Raw genomic sequence first — 22,708 nt, 5'->3', positions numbered from 1 at the left:
GCTCCGAATGGATCAAGGATAAGTTTGCATAGAAGATTGAGCAATTATTGGAATCAAAGGCCTGGAAAAAATTTCCGTAATAATGAAGAAAATTGTCCCAATAAGATCACACCATCCATCAAAACGTTGATATAATGGCTGAACAAACATGGCTGCTCAAACTGCAGACGACAAAATTTTGATGGATTATGGGTAATTTGATAAGATAGCACTTTAGGTAATGTCTCTAGTATATTGATTGGTTATGATTCATCAGGTGATCTCCTAGGGCTGAGGAGGTCAGAGGGTATATAGGTATTGTTTTCCTCTTTCAGATGAAGTTTAAGTCAGTCAACTTTTTTTCTTTTATTAGAAAGGTTTCTTTGAAGACAGCACTTATTATTGTGTTCAACATATGAATAGTGGATGTTTTTAAAAGTAATGATTGAAAGCTATTTAATTTTTGGGTCGGAATGAGTGATTAGGGGGATTCGGCATTAGTCAGAACTCATGGATGGTTAATTTTTGGGTGGGAATGAGTGATTAGGGGGATTGGGCATTAGTCAGAACTCATGGATGGTTAATTTTTGGGTGGGAATGAGTGGTTAGGGAGATTGGGCATTAGTCAGAACTCATGGATGGTTAATTTTTGGGTGGGAATGAGTGGTTAGGGGGATTGGGCATTAGTCAGAACTCATGGATGGTTAATTTTTGGGTGGGAATGAGTAGTTAGGGGGATTGGGCATTAGTCAGAACTCATGAATGGTTAATTTTTGTGTGGGAATGAGTGGTTAGGAGGATTGGGCATTAGTCAGAACTCATGGATGGTTAATTTTTGTGTGGGAATGAGTGGTTAGGAGGATTGGGCATTAGTCAGAACTCATGGATGGTTAATTTTTGTGTGGAAATGAGTGGTTAGGGGGATTGGGCATTAGTCAGAACTCATGGATGGTTAATTTTTGTGTGGGAATGAGTGGTTAGGAGGATTGGGCATTAGTCAGAACTCATGGATGGTTAATTTTTGGGTGGGAATGAGTGGTTAGGGGATTGGGCATTAGTCAGACTCTCATGGATGGTTGTGTCATGATGCCAACATGACTTGAATACTGGGTTATCTTTATGTTTGCCTTTTATCTCAATTTACGTTTCGTTTCGAAATAATCAAATCAAAATCTATATTACTGATTAAGGATCCACAAGAGGCAAAGACAAATATGACATGTATGATTGAAACAATAGACATCATAGACTGTTAAATCTTAATAATTTTTATTGACTTTCATATGTACTGTATTTGAATGGACAGTAAAATACATTAATGAATTTTGGCTGTAAAATGTTAAGTGCAAATATAGCTAAAATTAAATACATTTTGCAAGATAACTGGCAATAATAATGACATCATAAATAAAATCTGCTCCAACAAAATAAGTCAGATTGTTTACCTACTGTTTTAACAGAGTCTGGAGTAGGTTCAAGTGCTTACCATTTATATACTGATTACATGAAAATGTTTTAATAGTTCAGTCCATGTTCAAAACCAAGTGCAAAAACATTAGAAATGTCCTATAAACCATTACATAAAACACTTAATGTCATTCTTTAATTAGGGGTAACTTAGTCTGAGACTGAGAGAACAACTTGTCCTAAAGTGCCCCCATTGCAGAGGATGTTTCTACTAGTTTACCGGTAATAAATAAAGAAATATGGTGCTAGACTTAAATGTGGGCTGAATTAATAGTCACATCGTGTAAATGGCGTTATCGGAGACACATTCAAGTGGACCCTAATGGACGATTGAATGTATTCTACTTAGATTACAAGTATGAAAATGATTAACTTTCAAAATAGCGTGTTTTTATTAAAGAGAGGGTGTTGTTATTAATGGGATATTATTCTGGTAAAAATGGGTTTACACTTCTGATGTTAACTGGTATTGAATTATTTGTAAAAGATGGTGACAACTAATATTAGGTTTGGGGGAAAAATGATTCATGGTGGCGCTATGTAAATATGATGGAGAATCATTGAGACTTATTTTCCCCTGAAGATAATTTGGCTAGTAATCATTGAAGATCATCATTGGAGTTAATCATAGATTTTGATAATAGAATGTAAAATGTCAAGTTTCATGTGGAATGTCATTTGAAAGGTAGTCAAAAGTGGGAAATATTCTAGTATTGCATGATGGGATTCCATTAAAACTTCATATCTCCGGCAGATTAGAGTGCTTCTAGAAGTCCAAGATCTAGATCGTTAAAAAATCATAGCTATCCTTGTGATAGAGAATGTCAATAAGTTTTTTGCTTCATTTGGGTCTAAGTATTAATAATATGCATTTTGGAATGAATTAGTCGCCAGGATGTCTGGAAAAAGTAGAATATTTTATGATATGGGTGACATTAGTTGGCTTTGAAATTATACTTTATTTCTAAGAAAGTGGAAAAAAGGGAAGTTAAATTTTTATTGAATAAGATTTTTTGCTGATTTGATGAAAAGATTTTCTGGGAATTTCCATAATAAATTGGTCAAGGTTTGATAGGAGACAGTATGATGATTTAAGTTCGGTATAGAAAACAATATGTCTTATAACCTTATCATATAAAGCAACCTTTTAAATAAAATGCTAATCACTTTTCTTTCAAAAGTTGGTACTGAAATTATATTGGAAAAGGCCATTTTCAACTCTTTCTGATTTGTCCTACTCTAAAAAAGAATCTTTAAAAATGACATCATCTTAATTTTTCTACAATATAGCTAAAATATGGGAGTTGTAGTTCCTGAAAAAGTATGACACAGCTATTATAATTTATGAACATGATTGGCATGATTTATAGGATCTTGTATTAAAAAAAAACATTCATAGGTGGAAATTAGTAATATGCATTTATAGAAAAATTAGCTTTTTTGTGATATAATTTCTAATCAATTGATTTTATTGGTACATTTTATTTAGAAATAGTATAATTTCAGAAGTAACAAGCTTTCTGATTGGTTAGAAAAATTTGTCCATCTCATGGACCAAATTTGTAATGTGATGGTGCTTTTTTTGATGATCTTCTCATTAAATTTGGTACTTAAATTAAATAACAAGAAATGACTGTTTTATTTTTTTCAGACGATTTGAAGTAACCCCAGTCACTTGGTGTTCACTTGAAAATAAACTGCTAACCTGTTCACCACATGATCTTTAAAAAACAAAACAAAAAATATAACAGTCATTTTAAATGGACAGTAAAAACATGTTTAGGAGGAATTTATTTTTAGAATAAAATGTACTGGAAACAAACTACCTGTACTGTGGATGAATAAGTGTACATGGTGTACAAATTTTCTTGGCTTTCAAACCATGAGTTTTCAAATTGTAAATAAAACTTAAATAGTCCATTGCTTACAAAGATGCCTTCAAAAATCCACAAACTAATTAAATTTTAACAAACTCTGATAATTGGTACATATACTCCTGTTCATTCCATCAATTTTCTATGGTAATTTGAATTTAATAAGTGTACAGCAATTTATTTACAGATAGATACAAAAAAGAGTAAGAAATGGGGCAGGCATTTGTAATCATCCAAATTACTCAAAAATAACTCCAGTTGACAGAGTTATCTTTCCTTACCTCCTATCTCTCTGATTGATGTCTACCTGCCTGTAAATGATCATGTAAGAATGTATAATGACATTCAAGACTTCCCATCCTCCCATAATAGCAGTATAAATTCTTCAATGTCATCCTCCCATAATAGCAGTATAAATTCTTCAATGTAATTTTTATGCACCCTTATAAAATCATATGTAACACCTTAGGACATAAATTTGTATCAACATCTTTTTGAAGTGTCATTCTCAGTCCTTTGATCATCATTAGACTTCAAGATTTTGACAAGAAAATCATGTATCAGAATAAATATTTATGTTATGCAGTCATTTTTGATCACCTGTATTATGAAGCTGAAAGGGAGGTTATGATAGATGGGTTACAACTTAACAGCAAAATGAAGGTATCAAAATGTATTGAAGATAAGATAAAAACAGAACAGTTTTTACTAAAGTTTATCTTGTAAATCTAAGCTTGGTAGATCAGTTACATATCCTCTAATAAGATGATGTCATGCTGATAAGATTAATGAGTTTATATGGATCCTATAGTTTAACCCCTGATCTACTCGAATTCCAAAGTATACCTTCTTCTAATCTGAAAGGTATGAATCTGATAACTACACATTTTTGAACTCCCATTGCTTTGTATGGTTACAAGTTTACCTTGAATGAAATGATTGTCATCTTTTCTGACAATTTTGTAGTATCAATTTCAGAGATTCACAAGTAACATTATTCTACAAATCAGGATTTTTTTTTTCATTGCGTTTTTCACAATAATGTTGTAAATATTGCGACATCTTGGGTTTCATTCCTTCAATCATTTTACCTGTTTTCTGTCAAACTATGATATATCCTAGTTATCTGTTAGTTACTATGGTTATACGTTAACTGTTTTGGTCACATTGGTCTATTATTCCATGTTTACCAGTCTACTCAAATTTCAAAGTTATCAGTCTCTCTATTTTACATTGTTATCTTAATTTGTAGTTTTCTTGCTTTTAAGTGATTCACCTTCCTTGCATTTTCTCTCAATTCTATGTGGTTACTAAAGTCTTCATATAGTTGACCTTTGCCCTTTACTCATACCTACTGCTTTGTGTATACTGTAGTACTAAGGGGGTTTTAACATCCTTAACTACTCTTACGAATCTAGCATGGACGGGTGCATACTGTAGCGTCAGTTCTTTCTTAAATATTACCTTCCAGTTGCATTTTTATGGCTTCATTTACTTTACCTTTGACCTGCACTTTTGAACTTGACCTTTATCCTTATTTAATGTGAAATTTATGTAAATCGTAATCTTAGAGCTATAAGTTACTTTATGATGAAAATTCTGCTGATTTACTAATTGAAAAATTTAGCAGTGTAAGGTGAATGTCAATATTCCACCCTGAGTTAAGACCAAAATCATATAATGATTCAGCCAAGGAAAACAACGACAAGTAATATTAAACACTAGTCATATCTGTTCAACCATTGTTTAAAACTTAAAACCCTGTCTTATCACCATAATAAAACCAAGAGACAGACTTGTGCCAAATCTGTGAACATAAATCTCACAGATAATTTGGAAATCATGCTACATTTGAAATCTCAGTAAGAAATCATTAAACATTTTCTCAAATCTGATGGTGATCATCCAAGTATAAAATTAAATAGATTATTATTATCTATATTACATGTCCTTATCTGTCAAGGTGGTGAATAAGAGAAAGATTTAAGTTTAAATTATCTGGAAAATCTTTCTTTTTATCAGACAGTTATGTTAATAAATATTAATGTAACAGATTAAACTTTCTACTACATGAATCAGAGGTCAGAGGGGGTTATTTCCCTTGATTAGCAAGGTTCCAGTAAATGAAAAATATCATAATGTATTGGTGTCAGATTGTAAAAATGAAGGATCAATAACATGGTTCATTTTTCTGAATGATCTTTGCATTTTCACTGAATTTGCTAAGTTGTAACTTGGCAACTCACAACGATTGCAGTTAGGCAGAGTGAACCACTATGTTTCTGTGGATGGATACTTTTCTCACATGTATTTCTTTAAAACTTTGAATTGAAACTGTCAATCTACTTAATATCATCTTTTGAAAGATTTTGAATACTATAATCCTTTTACCACTAAACAAAACCGTAGTTTTTCAATTTGAAAATTTATTGACATAAGTAAATATTGTGATTGCATGTTGAGAACTCATACCTTATGACGAGTTATTGCCCTTTATCTGACATTTATAAAAATGCCAATTTGTTAAAAATGGCTTTTCTTTATGATTCAGATTGAAGAGATACTTAAAATTGTAAGATAATGTTCGTGACAGAACTTAATGTATTATAAGATTATGTAGTACATACTTAAACTATGGAGAAATCTGGCAGTTAATTTATTGGGAAAATTAATGCTTCTATTACATGATGTATGTCGAATATTATAAAAAAAAAAATGTGAAATATAAAAGAGTTAATTTGGTGCATGTTACGCAACTTAAGATCATGTACTTTCAAAAGTTTCTATTAGAAAAATGTTTGAACTGAGCAGTAGCATAAGAATTTTACGATAAATGTTTTATGTGTTCATAGTTACCATAGAAACTGGAAAAATTAAATGGTATAGAAATTTGTTGTTTTTATTTTTGTACTATTAAATGGGAAAAGTTGCACAAAATATGATAAAAACTGAAGTTATAAGTGTCTTCTTTTGACGTTGTGTGACAAGATTTTCAATCTTAGGAAGTGAGTAGCTACATTAGGGAAAATCTCCTTCCAGAGGGGGTAGGCAAAATCTCCTTCCAGAGGGGGTAGGCAAAACCTCCTTCCAGAGGGGGTAGGCAAAATCTCCTTCCAGAGGGGGTAGGCAAAATCTCCTTCCAGAGGGGTAGGCAAAATCTCCTTCCAGAGGGGGTAGGCGAAACCTCCTTCCAGAGGGGGTAGGCGAAATCTCCTTCCAGAGGGGGTAGGCGAAAACTCCTTCCAGAGGGAGTAGGCGAAATCTCCTTCCAGAGGGGGTAGACGAAATCTCCTTCCAGAGGAGGTAGGCGAAATCTCCTTCCAGAGGGGGTAGGCGAAATCTCCTTCCAGAGGGGGTAGGCGAAACCTCCTTCCAGAGGGGGTAGGCAAAATCTCCTTCCAGAGGGGGTAGGCAAAATCTCCTTCCAGAGGGGTAGGCAAAACCTCCTTCCAGAGGGGGTAGGCAAAATCTCCTTCCAGAGGGGGTAGGCGAAAACTCCTTCCAGAGGGAGTAGGCGAAATCTCCTTCCAGAGGGGGTAGGCAAAATCTCCTTCCATAGGGGGTAGGCAAAATCTTCTTCCATAGGGGGTAGGCCAAATCTCCTTCCAGAGGGGGTAGGCAAAATCTTCTTCCATAGGGGGTAGGCCAAATCTCCTTCCAGAGGGGGTAGGCAAAATGTCCTTCCAGAGGAGGTAGGCAAAACTTGATGGAGTCATGACTTAATAATGTATATTTTACACAAATTTTGAAATTAATTGTAAAGAAAAAAAAAACAGGTAGAAATGTTCATTTTAAATTGCAATGACACCAAATATACCTCTATAGGAAAGGAGGTTTTAAAACAATTATTATTACCCCAGTTCAAGGCAGAAAATATTTATTATATAATACACAGAATTTTTCTGCACAGTGAACAAGGTCACAAAGTAAAACTTCACTATGTTAATTATCCATAATTTAAAGTGTCATTTTCTTCACATGAATATTTTTTGGCAGATATCAAGTTACTGTGATTTGTTATTGTAACCAAAAATATTGTCACTGACTTTAAAATTGGTGTTTTATAATTTTGTAAGAACTGTGAAAGGAATTTAAAAAAAAATAACTGAAGGTGGAAAAGAAAGTACAAATGTATTTATATGAGAGGTTGTGATTTTTTTCAAGAAGGACTTTTTCAAAGAATAACAGAAGTTTAAAAGAATAAAAGTAAGAATCTTGAAGGTAATTCTTGTCAAATAAGAAGATATATTGTTTCTAAAAGACCAAATATTTGTACTAGAAAAGAAAGCATAATACAGCAAAGCAATCTAGAAATTTGAACGAATTTTAAAATCTTGCATTTTGTTCTTTTCTTCTATTTTTAGCTACAGCGCCTGCGTTCCCATATCTTCCCCCTCCTCCACCACCCCCGATAGAAGACATTCCAGGACGGGCCCCCTTACAGAAACAGCGATCACTCGGACATAATTCTAATCGAGGGACATATTCTGATGCAGAGACTTGTGTGTGTCACAGACAGTATGGTGATTCATATAGCGCTCATTATCATAGGGGCCATTACTCAGACATGGATACTTCCTCACGGGCACGGCAATGTCCATACTCAGAAGGGGAGATAAGTGATTTTGAACCTCATTATTTAGAGCAAACTGCCTCAGGAAATGTTTATATCCCAGGTAAAGTACCACTAAGTGAAAACATTTATTTCTTGTTATGTCATGTTTTTGTTATGCATACCTCTACTCTCTGTTTGACATAATACATTCATAACAAAAGTCGAAAATCTTAATTGGGTAAACAGATCAATGTGAAACTTTGAAAAATGACAGGGAATAGAATGAATAAAAACTATTTCTGATACATAAAAGTTGACCAGACACTGGAAAGTAAAAATAAAATCCACTTTCAAAATGCTTGCTTCTGCTGATTAATTTGAATGTACAGTGATACATTGTGTATTGTCTGTACTTGTATATATTTCCATCATTAAAAATTACCTCATTAAATTATTCTTTCAAACACAACTTTCATTTTTTGTGTTCTTCACAAATCTTTAATCACTGTGTCTCTTTTTAGATGGACAACCACGTTTTCCCAGAACAGTGCCCCGCTCAGGATCCTGTAATCAGGACAAACCCAGTCCCCAAACACGATCATCAAATACAGTACCAAATCATTGTCTAAATGGTCATGATTTAGATAACAGGTAAATGTCTGTCTGTCTGTCCACACTTATGGCTAATAATACAAAAAAATCAACAAAGCACCTGCTGTACAAATCATTGGCCTTAAATGGCCCTATACAGGGAATAGTTATAGTTGTCTGTCTGTCTGTCAGTCTGTCTGTAGTTAAGATACTTGTAGTGAATAATTATGATGGTAAAGCAGAGTTTAAATGAAACATTTTAATTCTGAATCACATCTCTCTTTTTTCATGCAATGTTTATTGTAAGCTGATCAACCATAGTGACTGACTGATAGTAATTCCATTTACAGATATTTGCCCTTATAAGTCATTCACCTGATAGCTAGCAAGCTATCTCACTATTATCCTAAAAACAAGTAGCATTATGACTATAAAACAAACAGCATATCTTAGAAATAGCTCTAGGATGAGTTTTATTGATGTTTTATCAGATTATAATGTTTTATGGGATGGAACTATTATTTGAAGATAGGAGAAAATTGCTATTGTCATTTTTCGATAGATCATTTTGAAACTTTGTATGATGGCTACTGCTCTGGGAACATGTAATAAATCTTGGAGTATTAAATAAGGGACCACTGAGGTCAGAGGGTTAAGATACAGAAAATTGGGTTATCAAACAATATATAAATGAAATGGGATATCATGTCAAAACATGACAAAAATAAGATGGATACACATGCAATTTTGGTATGAATGAATGGCACCTAAAGCCGAAAAACAAAGATTATGGAAAAATGAGTTCTGAAATGATATCAGAATTATCTTGAGACAGTAAAGTGTTTAGTTTATAATGATTGTTATGTCTAGATTTAATGATAAGATCTGTAGCTTAAAGAATAGAAATTGTTATTGAAAATGAGGCATCTATTATCCAAACGAAAACAGATTGGTATCAACATTTGAAACAGTTTCTATTTGTGTTATGATAAGATCTGTATTTTTGGTTCTCCATTTCAGTTTCAGTTATCTTCTGAACATAGTCTTGTATCAGTATATTACAAGAGCTCTCTTGTCAGTACTTTATCATTGAGGCCAACTAAAATAATTTCTAAGTTCTTGTCCTTCTTGATCTTTCATTAAGAATCCTGATTATTGGTGCAGAAAGGTTATTTTGCCATTAAGGTCTACTATAAATAATTTCTAGTTTTTTTTTCTTCATATTAAATTTAGAATCTCTGTTATTAGTGCAGAAAGGTTCTTTCATCATTAAGGCCAACTGAAAATAATTACCTGTTCTTCGACTCTTATTTTATCATTTGTAAATTAATTCATTCCTTTTTGTCATGCAGTATAGATCTAATAAAAACAAAACAGCACATTTTTTTTCTTAGCTGGAGAATGTATATGCAAACCTTTTCTGGTTTATAAAAAGTAAAGAAATGCATTTCATCCTCTTTGATATTCATGGAAGAAGGCAAAAGAATAAAAAAATACTATACAATGACCTATGTAAACTAGATGTCTTGTTCCTTAATATTGACCTTTTTTTTTTTCGTTTAATTAAATTATCAGAAGAACCTATTTGATGTGTAAAGGTTGCTTTCATTGCTATATCCATTTGGATTTTTTTATTTTTTTTTGTCATTTAAAATATCTGTTGTTTACAAATAAAGATGTGCTTATTAGGAAACATTTTTTTTTTTTTTTTTTTTTTGTGTTCATTTTCTAATTATAAAAGATCTGTTGCTTCCTGTCCTTTTAGCACTAAGTATACAACTATATACAATTACTAGACCTATCTATCAGGTATACCAATGATTAAACCAGCCTACATTACGGACCCATGCTGTTACCAATTACGTGATAGTTTATTGATAGCCCTTTTATCTATGAGTGGGTTCTGTACTGTTCATCTTTTCTCATAACAAGAATATGTCATGGTCTGTTTTCCTGATATATCATTGAGAGACAAATTTCTTATTTTATTTGCCCAGATAAGTACATTGTATTTTTTAGATTCATCATTGCCAAGTCTTTGACCATTTTCATTACAGTCTTACTTCGTCTCCTATCAATTTTCTGTAGACATTGGTCATTTTCATCAGTTTTCCATGCTTTTGTCATTTTGGAGTTGTCTGATAACATTATCGTAACATGAGACCTCATGTCTTATGCCACTAATTGAAGGTAAATGAATGCAGGAAATGAGAGTATTTGTTTTTATTGGAATTTATGTATTGATTTTTAGTGTTTTATGTCAGTTCTTTTACTCATTTTGTCCCTTCAGATAAAAAATAAACATAACTTTGATAGATTGCCACAAAACAATTTGGACTAGAAGAAGTTAAAGGGCCTTTCTATGATGTTCCCTGTTTAAGCCCTCCATAGGTAGATATGTAGAAAATGTCTTCAGTTTTTAGTGGAGTCGGAGTTGCTCATTTGCTTTTGTTACTTTGTATGTATGATTTATGTTCTTTGTTGTTCTTTGTAGTGTATGTCTGTTTTCCATGTCTGGTCTTTGTCCCTGGATTGCATTCTTTTCATTACCACTGAAACCTTGTTCCCTTGATTACTCTTCAACAACTCAAAAAGTGGCAACTCTGATAGCATTCACTACATAACCCTAAATAGGGAGTAGAACTTACACTATACTGTACTCCCAGTAGTAAACCTGTGATAATAGACCTAACCCAGTACGGTATGAATAATCATCCTTTAAATGACCAATAGACATTGACCATTTCTATCAGTTCTCTGTCACTATAATATTGTCTTATTCCATTACTTTGACAAGAGATGTGATGTATTTTACGGTGCCCACTAATTGATGGTAAGTGAACACGGAAATCAACGGAACTGTGATCATGGAGGATGATGTTACAATTTTATAGGCTTCCAGCAATGTTTTTTGTCTTCATATTTTATAGAAATAACCTCGAGTCTTTCAAGGTAATGAAAACAAAATAAAAAAAAACTGTTAAGTAGCAATAATTTTTCCTTTATCTGAATTCAGAATGAAATAGAGATCTCACATTTATATATGGATCATTCCTCCTATCCTTACATAGAAACCTGATCATAGCCATCCCATTAATTTCCGTAGAAAAACATGAGCATCATGTAACATTAGAAACCAATTTCCTCTTCCCAACCAAATTTGTTTATATTTTGTAGAATTATATCTCCAATTTCACTGAAACTTTTTATAAAGTGGCATATATTTAGATTTATTAAGTTTACAGTCATAAACATGGCCATTGCAGGTCTAAGCCAGTGACTGATTTCCTAAAGCTAAGTTATGACTTTAAAATAACAAATTAATGAAAGTCTAATAATGTGAAATGGATATCTTTCAGAATAACTGCATAACAATGAAGATTTATGGGTAATTGTTCTGAAATTCTGAAGTCTTGATGTAGTCATAAATTTTTAGGACGAAAACGCCATTAGCTAAAAAAAATTTCAAAATATCAAATAAGCCCTCAATAGTTAAGAAATTTATCACTATATTAACATTTTACTTCTTAATGGTGATAAATGGATGAAAAACTAAGTGTAAAAATGATGAATTATTAGTGAAATTATTAATGCCCATATTCTAATTAAGTAAATTGATCCGATAGATTGACAGTTTTTCTCCCATTCCACTTTATCCCTGTGACTATGTTTTCCCTAAGTGCATTAAAAAGATGCTATTGATACCTCTGTCTCTCTCATCTCAATCCATTGAGAATGTAATGTGCATGTCCCATGCAGTCGTGCAATGTTGGTGACATTCGTCCATTGTAGTTACAATACATAATTGAAGTTGACAATAGTAAGGAAAATGAATTAAATGACTAAAGCAGTGGTGTAAAGATTTCGTAGCCAGCAATGTATCATTGCCGATTACTTTCCACAGAGCGTTATTCACCAGGGATGCTTTAATTAGGGTTTTTAAAAGCAATAATCCAAAGGAAGCGAACAATATAGATGATTAGTTCACGGTGTTTATCGATATTGTCACAGGGTTGTTACGGTCGCAGTCAAAACTGCAACTAGTGGTATTTTAAACAGAAAATTTCGTAGAGGAATGTTTCCTGCCAATTTATTATGACTGTCTAGCTATGTTATTTGCTCTTGATGTTATTTTACTGACTTTTTTCTTGCGTCATCTTTGAGTTTTTGAATCATAAACTTTTTCAAGTCAGCGAGAGGTCCAATAAAGCATCAGTGATATTGTGCTGAGAACCAAGAGACAATTTTGTTTTAATTTGATGATTGTAACTTGTGAATCTGATGGAGATTGGGATTTTAATTGCGTAAGACTTAACAGGATTTTAATTGGTTGGTGTCACTAGTGATGTACCAGCCTTTGACAGGTTGAGTTTCATCAGTGACACTTAGCTACTAAGACGTTTGTAGCCCGATTCATTTCAGAAACTTTAAACTGTGAGATGCACAATGTTTTGATAAGAGCAATTCTTTCACAGTGCCATTTCAGCAGTAAAACTTTCCTGCAGTTTCTTGGTAGGTGATTTATTGCATGGAACTTCCCTGGAATAAATTACTTTAAGGTGAAACTCTTGTTCTTGGAAACATTACTGTTGACATTTTACTGAAACCCTTTTGTTGAAGATAAGAATGAAAAGTTGAGCTTCCAAGATCTTGCTTTATCAACCAGGAAGTATAATGTCAATTAAATATTTTTTTAGACATGCCTTCACTCACCCTGGATTCACGTGCCAACAACAACATTTAATGAGTGGATATCCTCCTCCCCTGGTGGACGACTATTATTATTCAAAGTTTAATTGTACGGGAAAACACATGAAGAAACTATCAAGAGGATGCTCTTGGCGCTGCACAGCACTTATTCTCGTAGCTGTCTGTGTGATATTGTTAGCATGTACATTGTATTTTGCAGGTATGGTATAAGTTTTAGATAGATTATATGATTGTAGTTAGAAAGCATATTTATTTTTTATGGTTTTGAATTTCTATGCACTCTGCTAGAAAAACCAAATTACAAATATTAGTTTCTAAGTGGGTACATGTACATGTACTATGGGTTTGGTATTGACAGTAGTGCAGTGCAAATAACACTTAATTCCAGCAGTTCATCCAATAAATGTAAAATCTGAAATGTGGTCAAATATTAACAATTTACTTCAGCCTGTGATCCACCTTCTGATTGCTTGTAACCCTTTAAGTTATAGACATACATAACAATTGTAAAAAAACAATGAAAATAATCCACAAGTAAATCTAAAAAGTCTTTTTAAATATAACTTATTAATGCTTACTGTATTAAGAAAAGCTCATTTTAAACCTAAATAATTATCTATTTACTTATTCCTAATAATTTTAATGATCAAAGTTAATCCAACTTCATCAGAGTTTTTATTGATGTTGAGAGATTGGTAAACTATTAGGTTTTAATCTCAGTATGTGAAATATCAGGATAGACATGCCTTTGTTTTATATTATACAACTATTAGATGTTTTCTTTTACCCTTCAATTGCTTGTTTAGCGAAAGTGAAGGGACAAAAAGAAATCTTTCAAAACTAATAATGTTAAAAAAAAGTGGTACTTTTTGTTTCAGCTGCCATGGTGTTCAAAGAAAAAGACCCAGTGACAGCTGTTGCCTTGAATACTTCTAGTCCTTTAGGTAAATATAGTCTTGAAACTGGGAAGTGTTTTTAATTTTTTTTTCACCTTTAATTTGGAGTTGCTTGTCATGATACATGATATTTTCTTAATTATTTCTTGGTGAATCAAATGTTTCATCTCCTAGGTATGGAGTTTTTTTTATTAGATTTCATATCTAAGCTTTTATTAAGTTTCTACTTGACTTCGATTAATTGGTATTCATGAAATCCCTTGTTCTTTTTCAGGTTCAACTGTTGGTCCCACATATTTTCAGATAGGGGATATTAATACCAAACAACAAATTCCACCTAAGTCTTTCTGGTCTTTGAATTTTGACCAAGACACAGATAAACGTGTCAAATTCAATTTTACCATTCCAAGTAGTGCTATCATTGGGGTTTATGGACGCAGGGGAATGAAACCATCCATAGTACAGTATGACTTCTTTGAGGTATTAGATGGAAGCAGAATACCAGTAAGGAAAACCAGATCTGTCAATAGGGTAAGAAAAAGGATCAGGCGCGGTTAGAGGGCAATATGAACAGATGTCAGCTTAACCCCCCTCCCCTTTTATAATTTTCTGGAACAAACCACCCCAATCCCTTATATAAATCTCTGAAAATAGAGTCAGGATAAGAAATTAGAAAGTTCAGTTTGAGAAGTTCTAATATCTTACATTAAATAAGATTAGTGCAGATGTACAGAATGCCATAAAAATACAATAAAGTTATCAGAAATAAAACACATCTTTCACATCACTTTATGTAACTAATTTAAACTCCACAAATAGATTAGCATGTCAGAAAGGTAGAGGAATTATTGTCTAAATGGATTATTGAAATGACATACTTCAGACTAGTTTAAAGAAAAAGCAAAAATGTAATTTTCATCTATAAAAGAACAGTCCTTTGAAATGTCATTTGGGTTTCTTAGGGGAGTTGAAATAAATGATGAAAACTCATAGAATTATGGATGCTTCAAAGTGTGAAATAGAATAGATATGAGTGTTATTGAATATTTTGATCATAAATCCACAAACAAAGCTGGAGGGAGGGGATAATCGCTTTGTCTGTCCGCCCCTCCATCCATATATGGTGTTAGTATAACATCTCATTAAAGATTTAATTGATTTTAAGGAATTTTTATATGAAAGTAGTTTTCATATAAATATATAGATTTGCATGATGAACCAAGAAGATGTCGAGATTCTTGGAAATAAAGATAATGGAACCAGTGGATAAACATGTTTACAGTCCTACTGGGGTTGGGGATTTCTATTTTTAAATCTATTCTGAGTATTAAGCAGTAAACTTCCTAGACATCTTATTTGAAGTAATTCAAAAGGGGTTATCATTATATCCAATTGGTTTCTTATGATCATGTGCCAGTGCACTTTCTAAACAGTTACAGTAACTGACATCATTCATAACTTATCTGAAAGCATTGTTGAAGTGTAGTTTTCTTTTCCACATTCTAAAACTGTACTGAACAAAAGGGATAGTAACCTTAACTGTAACATGTCTTTGCTTCAAAGTTTTCAACTGAGTACATATGTACTTAAAACTTATATTGTTGTTTTAGGATAGAAGGAGTTATTACTATGGTAAAGAGACAGGATTTGTCCAGAACCTGAAGCGAGGGAAATGGTATATTAATATCTACAATGACAGGAACTTTCCACAGTACATCACATTCAAAACAGGAGAGGATTGTAAGTCTATTGTAAAAGGGAAACTTGTCCAAATGATACCAGTTTGAGCAATAGGGTTGTCCAAATGGTACCAGTTTGAGCAATGGGGTTGTCCCAATGGTACCAGTTTGCGCAATGAGGTTGTCCTAACAGTACCACTTTGAGCAATAGGGTTGTCCAAACAGAATCACTTTGAGCAATGGGGTTGTCTAAACAATACCACTTTGAGCTATGGGGTTGTCCAAACAGTACCACTTTGAGCAATGGGATTGTCCAAACAGTACCAGTTTGAGCAGTGGGGTTGTCCAAACAGTACCACTTTGAGCTATGGGGTTGTCCAAACAGTACCAGTTTGAGCAATGGGGTTGTCCAAACAGTACCAGTTTGAGCAATAGGGTTGTCCAAACAGTACCAGTTTGAGCTATGGGGTTGTCCAAACAGTACAAAAAAAACTCAAGACAATATGTTGTTTAGACTGGTTTCCATTCCATACATTCTTTGGTTATGGCTGGTTTCCATTTCATACATGCTTTGGTAAAGACTGGTTTCCATTTCATACATTCTTTGGTTATGACTGGTTTCCATTCCATACATGCTTTGGTTATGACTGGTTTCCATTCCATACATGCTTTGGTTATGACTGGTTTTACTAAATATTATGAGTTGCTGCAAATTTGGTCCGTTCTCTAATATGAAAAATAAAAAAAAATGATAATTTATAAGTTGTCATTTTACTCTAAGTGGATTTTCCTCATCTTATCAGTTTATATTGTAGTGTACAAGTGTTCACTTTTTAGAATTGACAAAAAAATCTACAACATCCAGTTGATAGTGTTAAATTTTACTCTTAGGAGGTAAATTAGAAAAGAAAATAGATTTATCTGTTGTAAGTTGGATACTTGTCTATCATGAGAGTTATTGTCCTGGGCAGAACAATTCAAAAGATAAAAAAACTCAATGTGGAATAATAGTTTAATTGTCTTCCAGATGTGGATATTTTGATTATTGTACATAAATATTCTAACCTCTTGAAAGTACTTAAAAGACTGAAGTAGATAATCATATTAGCCATGTCTGTTTTAAAAAAAAGAATGTAACAGATCTTTTAATGCTGTGTTCATGTTTAGGGTATATATGTTTGCATATAATTACAGTTAATGTAGTGAGTGACTGTCCAAACGACTGTTCAGGCCATGGTGACTGTATCCAGGGGAAATGTTTTTGTTATGCAGGCTTTGATGGATGGGACTGTAATGATCGTAAGTGTTCTTCAACCAGAATGTAAACAGACTTCTTTTTTTTTCTTTATGGTAGATCATTGTAATATAGCCAAAAAAATAACTTGAATGTCTTAGTAGATGTCATAAAAATAAATTCTCAATAGAAAAGAATGGTACAAACTAAGTCCCTGTACCTGTGTATAATGCTTTTAGGCCAGCTGTACAGATTGAGTTCTGTTTGAATTTCAGTCAACTTTCATTACCTCAATAAAAGCTTCTTCAATTTTATGATAAAAAAAAGCATTTTTCAAAGTGCATCAGGACTTTTAGAAAGTTAAACATGCTATAATATTAAATAACTACCCATAATGCATCAGTGGCATGGAGAATAACGGATTACTAACTTCCCACACAATTTAGGTCGAAGCAATCTCAATTATACAGTGTCAATTAAAAACCTTATCTTTAAATTCCAAGGAAATAAATAGAACCAATTTTCCAGAAATTCCCTCTTGTTTTGGAAACTTCATTACTTTAATTTAAAGGCTGAAGTTAAATGTCAGATCTCAAACATCATTTAAAATCAAGGTTTAATTTGCTGTTTTTTGAAAAATCTTCTGGATCCAAGTAATTATACACAACAATAGATCATAGATAATATTGGAGCTGATGTCACTTTCACTTCTAAAGGGGGATTGCTTAATTAAAAGGTTTGGAGAGACTTTTTATTGCTGTAGTAGTGTTTTATTTACCCTAACTATACAAACATAGTCATTTAAGCAGGAAAGTAATCGTAGTTGTATTTTGTTCGGAAAACAATTAAAATTGTTGTAGAATCTTGATCTGAATCCTGCTGTATAAATTACTACAAATAAAATCATCTGCTATGAAGCGACTCACAGATAATATACTAGCGGAGGAATATTAACTTTTGTATGGGCATCTTTTATGATGCAAGGGAGAGCGGAGTTCTTAGCTGAATTGATTCTGTCTATCATGCCATGTAATAATTGGTGAGAAATGAGCCATATCGTAAAGAATTGGATGAACTCTATCAAAATCAGAGACAATTTTATCTGGAAAATGTCCTTTATTATGACTCAGAGAAATTAAATTTTAGTTAGTCATCACTAAAACCCCACTGTTGGGACGTATAAATTGAAAGATTTTCGTGAAATAATTCTCAAAACCTAATTTAATGTTTATTTTATTATGTTGAAACATAAAACAGTGCAGTGTCCTAACTATTGTCCCTGTTTGGAGAAGTTGTACATTTTAAAACCATAATGTAATGGGTTTATTTTATTTGATTGGTCTGAAGTACTGATGGGTTGAGATTAGCCGTGACATGACAGGAAATGGAACGTGAAATCTTGGAAAGTTTTTCCCGTAATTGGTGTAGTTTATTTTAAGTGCTGTAATATAATCTGTGTCGAATTAGAAATTTGATGAAAAACGACTCTAGTCGAGTTCCGTAGAATGTCTTTGGATTGTCGTACAAGATTGATCATTTGCAATGTCCCTGATGAAATGAGGTCATTAATCTTAAAAAGGACAGTATGATTTGTTTTTGCCTGTGACTTATGCCCAAGATTGGATCTTGTTTGCATCAGAAAATTGCTAATCGGTTGATATTGGAACTGTTCTTGTGCATTTCCATCATAGCCATTAACAGGAGCATTTATCAGGTGTTTCATTGGTATATTTTGATTTCTGATGCATTTTAATGACATGTTTCTATACTGAATATATTATATGATATTAAGTAAATTGTTGAGAAAGTTCTAATTCGTCACAGGGTGTCCATTTTAACTATTTGGCTAACTACAAAATGTTATTATTTATTGAATGTTTATTTTTCATTAATGATTAAACTTTAAAAGAAGATCCCTGAATGAAATAGTGGATTTCTATTAACTAATAGAAGTTTTTGGAACCATGAAGTTCTGATAGAGTTTGTAGTAGGCTTTCAAATCATTTCAAACTGATTTTTGAATTAAAATCAAGACACCAGTGTAAAGTGCTTAATTGCAAAAATTGCAGCACATTATATTAACAATTCATGCAGTTGTATTCTGCACTTAGTTTCAGAGCGACAGTAATTAATTTGTCTATTTACCCTGCCTGAACATTGATTCTGATTGTAATTGGTATCTGTAATGTCTTTTTCAGTTGACAGAATTCCAGTTTTTCTGACCATTTATCACAATTTGAAATTGAATTTGACAAGTTTCCATTTGTAGTAATTCTGTTATATGAATTGAACAGATGTTTTTTTTAGAATTGTGTTCTGTAATTTTTCCATATAAGGTGGTTAGTGAGTGGAATATTGTGACAGAACGGGCCAGCTAGCAGTAAATAGCCCAAAATGTAATTATGTGGTTAAAAGAAAAGTGCTGAGACTCTCTATAACTTAAATTTTTCTATTCTCTCATTTTAAAATGAAAAGGAGTATTTGAAATTCTGAAAGGAATGCTGCAGGAAAACTTGGATATCAAAGACACTAAACTTTAAGAAAGCAACATATTTATTTCTCAGTTTTGTATTTATTGCCCACCTTATTAAATAATACTTGTTTTGAGGGTTAAGTAGACATTATCACATTCAAAATAGCGATCCCTAATGAGCATAAGAAAATCTTATTTTCCCTTCATATCAATTTTATGTGAGAACATCTCTATATTCTTATTTATAAGGACAAGTCAAGACTGAACTCTTTGTACAGTAAATTCAGTTTTTGATGTGAATGCAACCCCTGCGACGCAATCCATCTTTAAACCCATTGACTTTCTTTGATTTTTTTTAAATCACATACAAAATTGACATTACAGTTATGGGACGTGGTAATTCCATTCTAAGACACCAATTGGTATAAATACAATATTCAAACATTGGGGACAATGGTTTTCCGATATCACAAAGCAACAATTGTTTTTCTGAACAGAATTCACTAGGGTGTCATCTATCAGTTGTAAATGAATGAAAGTTTATTGATTTTTAGACACTTAATCTAATCCTTACAGCAAACTGCCTCAATAATTTACAAATCGTATTAACCATCAGCTTTTCACTGGCATGTACATTTTCCATGTTAAGATCAAGTATCGTCAAAAGTCAAAAATAGGTTTAATGATAATAAAAATATTAATATTTTTATTCCTCTCCTAGAAATTTCCATAGATAGTGGAGAAAAGTTGTGCTTCACCCTATGGGAGACATTAGATATTTGGTCCCTCAATATGCTCTAAGTAAAAACGGGAAAATATAAGTGATAAAACAGATTCTGTAGGCTGACTTGTCTGTATTCGACTTCAGCCTTTTAGGATGTTCTTCTTGTTCAATAATGAGTACAGTAAAATGTTGTCTACTTACTTTATAACTTGATGAGCAAGTAAAATTGTGTACTCTACTTTGATAAAAAAAAATTTCAATATCCAGATTTAATTGTTCATGTTTTTGTCACTGAATGAACAATTGTTGACATATTAGTCTTTCTAAATGCCTAGTAACCCAGGAAAAGACTCCTGATGACTTTGTGGCATCAAATGAACAATGTCATTTTAAATTGTTTTTTAACTATAAGACAATTTATTATCAAAACAAATTAAAAATGTTACAAGTTTAAATATTTCTATGACATTGTTGCAATTTGTTTGGTTTAGGTGAGTGTCCCGTTGTGTGTAGTGGTAATGGGCAGTACTTAGCTGGAGCTTGCCAATGTATACAAGGCTGGAAGGGACAAGAATGTAACATTCCAGAGAATGAGTGCGCTGTACCAGACTGTAATGGAAATGGCCGATGTATCAACGGGGAGTGCAAGTGCTACAGTGGATTCAAAGGACCACACTGTGGAATCGGTAAGATGTCAATTATTTATTTATCTTTGGATGTTCTGAGGTTGACTGACACATTAACAGTGGGTGGTTGGAAAAAAGAATAACACAACTTATTGTTATATAAAAGCACAATCCACACAACAAAAATGTGGAGGATACAATGGTTATGACTGATCGTCTGTCTGTCAGTCTATCTATCTGTCCTCTCTGTCATTGCCCGGATACAGACTTCATTTTTTGTTAGGTTTTCTTGTAACTTGAAGGATGTGTAGGAAATGTAAACATGCTTACAGACCCATCGAAATTTTTTTAAGCACATCTGACATTCAGTCAGACACAAGGTGATGACTTGTCTGACCGAATGACAATTTGTCTGACCGAAAAAACTCTGAACAATTTATCGACACGCTAACATTTTTGATGGGGGGTGGGAATCTCCAAGTACATTTTATTATCAAGCTGATTTTAAAACTACTGGGTATGGGCTCTTGAATTTGTTAATTTGTCACCATTATTCATTTTGGCTAGAGTGTATCTGATGAGTCTTCATAAACGAAACATGTGTACTTTGTTTTTAGTTCTTTGTATTATATATTGTTGATTTTTTAAATTTGAAATAAAGTATTGTTATTAAATTATAAAATCTATTCTCAATCTCTGGCATAAAACATAATCATTTCAAAATTCAACATTTCATCTTGATAGTCAAAACATTCACTGTCTTCATAATCATCATCATTGTCAAATGAAAATTTGTTTTATCAGATGTTCAATTATTAATCTTTATCAATTTCGATGTAAAAGAAATATACTTTATTATTTTTTTCATTATTATTTTGACAATATAATGACCGCATGTTTCACATGTAAACGAGTAGCGAGACAACGGAAGGGATGATATATCAAAGGACGAAATGACGTGTAGCGAATGAACCGGAAGTTACATATTATTGTTTACAATCAAATTGATTGACTATCTTGCTAGACTGTAGACTAATTCAAGTAATTATTAAAACGTTCTAGTTTTATTATTCACAAAAACCACTTCAGTTTTGAGAAAATCTTTTTTAACGTAAGAAAAAAACATCGGACACCCGGGCCGACAAGCAACGTGTATTTACCGGACCCGGGACAATTTTATCGGACAGGTCCGACGGTCCGGCAGGTTTTGATGGGTCTGTGCTTACCAAGCATCACCATGCTTGTGCTGTTAAATCATCATTTTATGTTTTTCTTAAAGAAAGAATTATAGGAAAATTCCAAGTCTTCTCTCAGAGTTACTTTGATATCATATGATTCAAGTTCAAATTTTTCTATCCAAAATCAATTGAATTGTTATAGAGACATCTGTTTTTTAAAATCTTTTATTGGTGACCGCGAGTACGCTTTAGACAGGCACAATTATATAACTTAACAATGAATATTGATGACATCATGATGGAGTTACTATTGAACATAAGAGACACAGTTTTATTTCCATGAGAGAACCTCTATAGGTTTAATCAATTCTCACTGGATAGACATAGGATTTGTAGAGAACTTAAATTGAATTTTTACATCATAGCCAGTAGAAAAAATCTAATGAGCCTTGAAACTATTATATAGATGTATTCTTAACTAACTATTATACTATCATCTTATACATGATTTATTTCTCTTTACTCGTTTTTACTGAATAATTCTTTCGATTTTGAAACTTAATTTTCTATTCTGGTGCCTCTATGGCAGAAGTGATTAAAACTTCATTGTATTTTTACTGTAAATCAAACTCATACAAATTTACAATCAAGTTAGGAATAAAAATATATTTTGTTTTATTTCATGATTCATGAAACAGGAAAAAACATGTTACTTGAAGATG

General features: G+C 32.6%; 1 protein-coding gene across 19 annotated transcripts in view; it reads left to right on the top strand.

Annotated features, from left to right (window-relative positions):
• LOC148604142 (teneurin-m-like) overlaps nt 1-22,708 on the top strand; it is a 166,848-nt gene that overhangs the window by 114,849 nt on the left and 29,291 nt on the right. For 18 of the 19 annotated variants that reach the window (XM_088549863.1, XM_088549879.1, XM_088549873.1 and 15 more), the window contains 8 exons: nt 7,685-7,996; nt 8,397-8,526; nt 13,164-13,375; nt 14,055-14,120; nt 14,347-14,603; nt 15,683-15,812; nt 16,946-17,050; nt 20,674-20,868. In XM_088549863.1, coding sequence (XP_088405989.1) covers nt 7,685-7,996; nt 8,397-8,526; nt 13,164-13,375; nt 14,055-14,120; nt 14,347-14,603; nt 15,683-15,812; nt 16,946-17,050; nt 20,674-20,868 — 1,407 coding nt within the window. Of the gene's footprint in view, nt 1-7,373; nt 7,527-7,684; nt 7,997-8,396; nt 8,527-13,163; nt 13,376-14,054; nt 14,121-14,346; nt 14,604-15,682; nt 15,813-16,945; nt 17,051-20,673; nt 20,869-22,708 lie in introns of those variants that run through there. The other variant, XM_088549881.1, reaches the window with a different exon arrangement.

The sequence above is a fragment of the Perna viridis genome, chromosome 10, assembly GCF_037379345.1.
Source record: "Perna viridis isolate PV_CMFRI_1.1 ecotype Kerala chromosome 10, ASM3737934v1, whole genome shotgun sequence".
Lineage (NCBI taxonomy): Eukaryota > Metazoa > Mollusca > Bivalvia > Mytilida > Mytilidae > Perna > Perna viridis.
The sequence above is the reverse complement of the archived record's forward strand: the minus strand, read 5'-3'. Positions and strand labels throughout refer to the sequence as shown.